We start from the raw sequence: 6,000 nt of genomic DNA, 5'->3' as shown, positions 1-6,000 counted from the left end.
AGCATACAATTCCAAGGAATTTATATTAAACTGCTTGTCTTTTATTTAACCAAGAACACAGGAAAACTATTCTTTTTTAAATTATTTCTCTATTCCCTCCCCCAACTCCCTCCTTCCCTCTATCCCTCTTTCTTGCTTCCTCCTTCTCTTTCCTCCTTTCTTCCTTCCTTTTTTTTCTTACCTATCAGGGGTTAAAACAAAACACAGGAACAATATAATTATGCACTTTGTATACATATATTTTATATTCAAGGGAGCCCCGGTGCCCCAAATAACACAAACATAAGTAAAATGTGCTGTAATCTTCCTTCCCTGCAACACTGTCAGAGCTGGCATCAGCGTGCTGGGCAAAACATAGGAAACTAGAAGTAACTTGTCAATTTTTAATAAAGTCTTTCTCTTTTGCAGAGCTAAATGCACCATGCTCCCTGCAAACCCTGGCGATGATGACATCTTCTCACCTGGTTTCCATAGCATCCATTCCTGAAGATCCCCAGTATAGTCTTTGGTCAGGGCCATCCTCCCAGTTCCCCTAGAAAGTTGGCAACCTGGCCAGCCAAAAGAAACCTCCCCTTTTCCTGAAACTTACTCTGTCCTTGGTGCTGAACAATTTTTCCGAGAAGCGCCCAGACGGGCTCTGTCAGCGGTGCTGAAAACAAAATCTTCCCTGACGCTGCCCAAATCAGAACCGTGTATCTGTTATTTACTCACGTCCTCAAAGAGCAGCAAGCTTTCTCCATCTTAATTCGACACTACCGCAGAGCGGAGTTTGCGCCGGCGTGATGGGAGGAGGTCGTGGGCAAGGAGGAAAAACTATAGCAGTATCGCTCACTTGAGACCTAAGATGCTCCCATGAGTTTTGGAATTGCTCTGCTCCTTACCGCAAAGGCACCATTTTAAAAAGTACTATTCTTTTGACTTTGTCCTTACACAAGGGTTCTGTGGTATTTCCGCCCACGTTTAAAAGGCAGAAGATTTGACAGCAACAAGGCTTTCAAAACCGGGAATTTACATTGTTTTCCAGTGGACTGACTTCCAGGACAAGGACTCATCTGCACCCGCCCAAATACCATGGCACTGCGTGCGCCCTTTGCCACCGGATCCTCCCCTTCCAATGAGACTTTCTGATTGTGTCTACCAACTCTCCTATTAGGAAACCCGTGGGTTGCATGCAGCTATTCTGTTGTATTCCCATTCTCACTCTCCCTCCCCTCTCTCACTCGCACTCTTGCAAGAGGCACACCGATACCGTTCTGCTGAGAAGAAAAAACCTACAACTACCTTAAGCGATTAAGACAATATGCGCAACTCTCCCCTTTCCTAGCGATTTCTATTTAAATCTGGCAAGAGCCGACACCACGCTTTGCAGGAATGGAGTCGGTAAAACAAAGGATTTTGACCCCAGGAAAAGAGGGACTAAAGAATTTTGCTGGAAAATCCCTCGGCCAGATCTACAGGTAAGGAAAAGCAAACCTCTGTTTGCCTGAGACTCAGCATGAAAAGAAATCTGCAGAGCTATTTCCTTAAGTCCTGGTTGCTTAGAGAGATTGTAATATGTTCGGAAAATCTTTTTTGTTGCTCATTGCTGAAGCGGGGCTGCTCTGGAAACCTACTTAGTAATTCAGGAATGTTGCACTAAATTAACCTGTCTGGGGGTGTGTGTGTGTGTGTGTGTGTGTGTGTGTGTGTGTGTGTGTGTGTGTGTGTGTGTGTGTGTGTGTGTGTGTGTGTGTGTGTGTGTGTGTGTGTGTGTGTGTGTGTGTGTGTGTGTGTGTTTTGTTTTGGTACCTGCAGATTCTTATCCTTTCCTACCGAGGATTTATCCTCTTTACAATTAAGAAATGACCTGCACCTGTTCAAAGAGCCTTTCTTTTGTTGCTTATACTGACACCAAATTAAATTCCTTTAATGCAGAAAAATGAATAAAAAACACAACCACCTAAAAAATTAAACAATAAAATTACAAAGAGTAGTGGTGAAAAGAAAGCTGGGTCTCAGCTTTAAAACCACTTGAGTAGAGAATCCCCCAGTGGAATCTTCCTTCTGTACTGAAGGAAGAAGAATCAAAATATATCAATAATTGATAGCTGAAATAGTTCCTCTCTTTAAATCTGAAACAATGTATATGCATTTTTAATTATTTGACCTCTCCTAGAAGTCTATTTCTTGCATGGGAAATGTCACAGTGCTTTTAAGAAAAGCCATAATAATAACCAGCAAAATGACTTTGGAAGTACTAGAAATGATTTAAAATTTTAATCCTCCCTGTAGTCACTATAGTAATTATTCTGTAAATTTTACAACTTTAAATTTTTTCAAGAATATTAAATGAATACACATTTTCTTAATAATGTGAAAATCAAGAAGAAAGGGCAGAAACAAAAGGATAAATGATTCTAAGAAAGCGCTAAATTTTGCATTTGAGAAATTGAAGCCTTTGGAAATGTATAGGATATGTAAAGAAAATGACCAAGGCACCTCCCAATTTTCCAAATCTCTCTGGTCCTGGTGGGCTTCTTGTAGGCACCATCATGCACCTATGCGGCAGTAGATACTGCAAAGGCCCTGCAGTCCCGCAGCTGCCCTGGAAAGAGCTGTTCTTTCCCAGCTCAACTGCCATCAGGTGGGGAGTTCAGGTGCGGAGTTTAACTTTGCATATATGAGCACATGAAGCCAATATGAAAAAAATCACATTAGTTGAATTTTTCTCTCTTAGAATAAATTGCTCTGTACGCTAACATTGGAATTGGGCTTTAGGAATAAGTATTAACATAGCCGCAAATACAGTTATGATGTTTCCCCAGTTGGTATTTTGTAGAATTTGGAAGTTTGACATTTTTTTTCTGGTAGTTCTCAAATTGCTTGACAGCCGTCTCCCAAGATATGCATTCTTGAAATTGATCTAAAATTTTCATTCGCTTTACCTGCGGGTATGAAAACAATTGTGTGTGGATATAATCATTTAAAGGGGCACACATAGAAAAAAGATATATGGTGGATTGGAAAACATCTGCAAATCGTAAACAGAGAGGTTCTTTGTTTAAATATCCATCTCAAGGGTCCACGGTGTGTTACCCTTCACATTCCTCTTCTTTTAAACAGAAATTTCGCTGATATATTGTGGACCAAAACAACACTATCAGCTTTTAGTAAAACCATTCTATCACTCTGCTTTCCCCTTTCCCCTCCCCACAAGGACGAAAGCCTAAAAGCAACTGAATCAGTGGGGTGAAATCTTAGGAAATACTATGCAAGTTAAAAAACACAAAACAAAACATAAATGTCAGATCTTCTACCTTGGTGTGGAACATCTTACCAGAGTTGATTTGCGGGTGCATTGGTATAATCTGGGAGTCTCATTTTACTTCTTTGGAAATGGGTCCATGACATTTTTCGGTGTTTGTAACTGAGATAGTAGTGACACAAGATTGTGAATAATTAATTATTCATGTTCTGGCAGTAGGAATCTTAGGTGTCGGCCATATGTTGTGGAGGCCTTTGTTTCAAACTCAAGTAACAAGGGATAAAAGAGTAAGCTGTGTAACAGGAGAGTAAATGTTGAACTGGCATCCTAGAAACTGGAGGAAGGGGAAGGAGAGTGCGTGACACTGAAAGAGCGTTCACAGACCTTCTCCGCTTGGGCGCCGGACGGGACAGGCCTTGGTGCCAGGGCTCCCGGGCTTAGCTGGCGGGGAGGGGGTTGGATCCCGGTGTCCTCAACCCGGAAAGCTTCAACTTGGCTGGGAAGGAAGGAGTAGCGTGGGTGCAGGACTGTGCCTGGGCCCGCCCACCAGGGAGCAGCCCTCGGGAGGCTGGGTGGCTGGATGAAAGCGGCTGTCGCCTGGGCAGAGCACTGCACGCGGGAGGTGTCTACACAGGCGCTGAGAAGGCGCCTTTCGGGTCACCCTTACAAACTGCAGACCCCACAAGAAAGTTAGGCTCAGGCGGTGTACGTGAATCAAGGCGCTGTGGGGTGGACCCCGAGGGAATGGGCACTGGTTGCCATAGGACAGAAGATATTAAAGTTGAAGAGATGTTGCCGTGGGGAGGGAGCCTGGAAGAAGGCTGGAGAGCCCGGGAGGTCCTGAAGCCTGGTGGCGCCCCAGCTCCCTAACCCCTGAGGGAGGGGAAGCAGGTCAGGGCCCATCCCCCGAGTCCTGACCGGTACTGGGAACTGGTAACGGGCCGGCGTCGGGGTGCCTAACCCGTGGCGTCCTTGCCTCCCCACGGTGTGCCGCGCAGGGTGCTGGAGAAGAAGCAGGAGACCGGGGAGACCATCGAGCTGACGGAGGATGGGAAGCCCCTGGAGGTGCCTGAGAAGAAGGCGCCGCTGTGCGACTGCAGGTGCTTCGGTCTGCCACGTCGCTATATCATCGCCATCATGAGCGGCCTGGGCTTCTGCATCTCCTTCGGCATTCGCTGCAACCTGGGCGTGGCCATCGTGGACATGGTCAACAACAGCACCATCCACCGCGGGGGCAAGGTCATCAAGGAGGTGGGCAACAGCTGGCCCTGTGGTTTTGCAAAGCCACTTCACCTGTTTGAGCCCCACTATCCCCATTGAATGAGGAAGGCTTGTCCGGCCCCTCGAGCACTGCCCTTCTAGATTGGGACGCGACAGTATAATCAAGCCCTTTTCAGGCTGGAGCAAGTCTCTTCTGTTCTCTGGGCCTTCCTCTTCTCCCCTGCAAAGTGTAAAATAAAACATCTGGCTCACTAGGTTTTTGAGGAGAGTGATTTTATACAAGGAATTGGTCCTTAATACTGTCCGCTAAATCTAAATCGAACTATTTTCTTTTACTCGGAAGAATAGAGCAGCAGGTTAGTTATAATTTTCCCCGGCTTCCAATTCTCGCCAACATTCTCCATAACCAAAATGAAACGAAACCGAAAAACAAATCAAACAACTGTGCACACATATCGGCAGTTTTAGCCGAGGGGTCTTTAGGAGCGTCCCACCTGACTGTCGGAGGGGAGCCGATGCAGCGCAGGACAGTCTCGGGGTCACGGGGAAGCCAGTCCCGTAATCTTAGGATGTGCGTTGGGTGACGCTTAGGGAGAGGAGGGTCAACGTCAAGGTCACAGAAACCCGTGGGCCCTGACTTCCTGTTTAGTGATCTGAGCTAACGTAAGCCAAGCAGAGCGAGGGTTGGGGGTTGGGATGCAAAATTTGGGACGGGCTGTGGATGGGAAGCTGTGAGCGCTGATGGGCCCTGGGTATTCCGGGAAACAGTGCAAAGTGCGTTTGGTTTCATAATTTTATTCAAAGGGGGGAAAAATAAGGGTCCTCAGTTCCCCAGGCCGGATAAGGGCTCTTTCATCTTTCCTGCGCAGAGAGTTCTCCCCAGTGTACTGTAAGGTTCACCTTGTGCAGCGGACCAGGCTGGTGAGGGCGGAGTTAGGCCCCGACCTTCAGACACACCCTCTCCCGCTCTTCTGACCACCTCTGAACAACCCCTTCCCCTCCACTGAGTCCCCCAGTTTCCCCGGGCTTTTTCCAAATCTTTCTGGCCTATGCCCATCCCCATTGTTCTGGGACCATCCTTCCTACTAGGTCCTCCGACTTCAGAACCTTGCATCCCAAGCTCCCCACCTCCCTTCCCCAGAATTTCTCCAGCTGGGTTCCGTTCTCCAAGCGATTCCACTACTGCGTGGTCGGCGTCGGCTAAGTGGACCCGCGTCAGGTGTCTCTTTCCCCAGCCAGCGAACAGAATCCCTTCGTGGGGAGTCCTCATTTCCCAAACTCAAGCCCTGATGACTCCTCGCTCGCAGAGGTGATCCGACCTTCCTGGCAGTCGTCGGGGAGCAAAGCCAGGGCGCCCAACTTCGCTATTAATCACAATCCATTTCAAACGAGCACGGTTTTTCAGTTAAAAGAGGCATTTCTTCTCCGTAAGAAGATACAGCTTCAATTTTGTTAGGAAACGAAAATTAAGCCACCCCCATGCTCAGAATGCTGGGAGTACCCCGGGCGGTGAGGGCTGTTCGACCGAGAATTAC

The 6,000-nt window shown here is 47.1% G+C and overlaps 1 protein-coding gene across 1 annotated transcript in view; it reads left to right on the top strand.

The window, feature by feature from the left end:
• The first annotated feature begins 612 nt into the window (after nt 1-612).
• SLC17A6 (solute carrier family 17 member 6) overlaps nt 613-6,000 on the top strand; it is a 38,525-nt gene continuing 33,137 nt past the window's right edge. The window contains exons 1-2 of the mRNA XM_004263924.3: nt 613-1,457; nt 4,243-4,495. Coding sequence (XP_004263972.1) covers nt 1,372-1,457; nt 4,243-4,495 — 339 coding nt within the window. The 5' untranslated portion in view covers nt 613-1,371. The remainder of the gene's footprint in view (nt 1,458-4,242; nt 4,496-6,000) is intronic.

The sequence above is a fragment of the Orcinus orca genome, chromosome 8, assembly GCF_937001465.1.
Source record: "Orcinus orca chromosome 8, mOrcOrc1.1, whole genome shotgun sequence".
NCBI classification, from domain to species: Eukaryota; Metazoa; Chordata; class Mammalia; order Artiodactyla; family Delphinidae; genus Orcinus; species Orcinus orca.
This window is presented reverse-complemented; position numbering and strand designations above follow the sequence as displayed.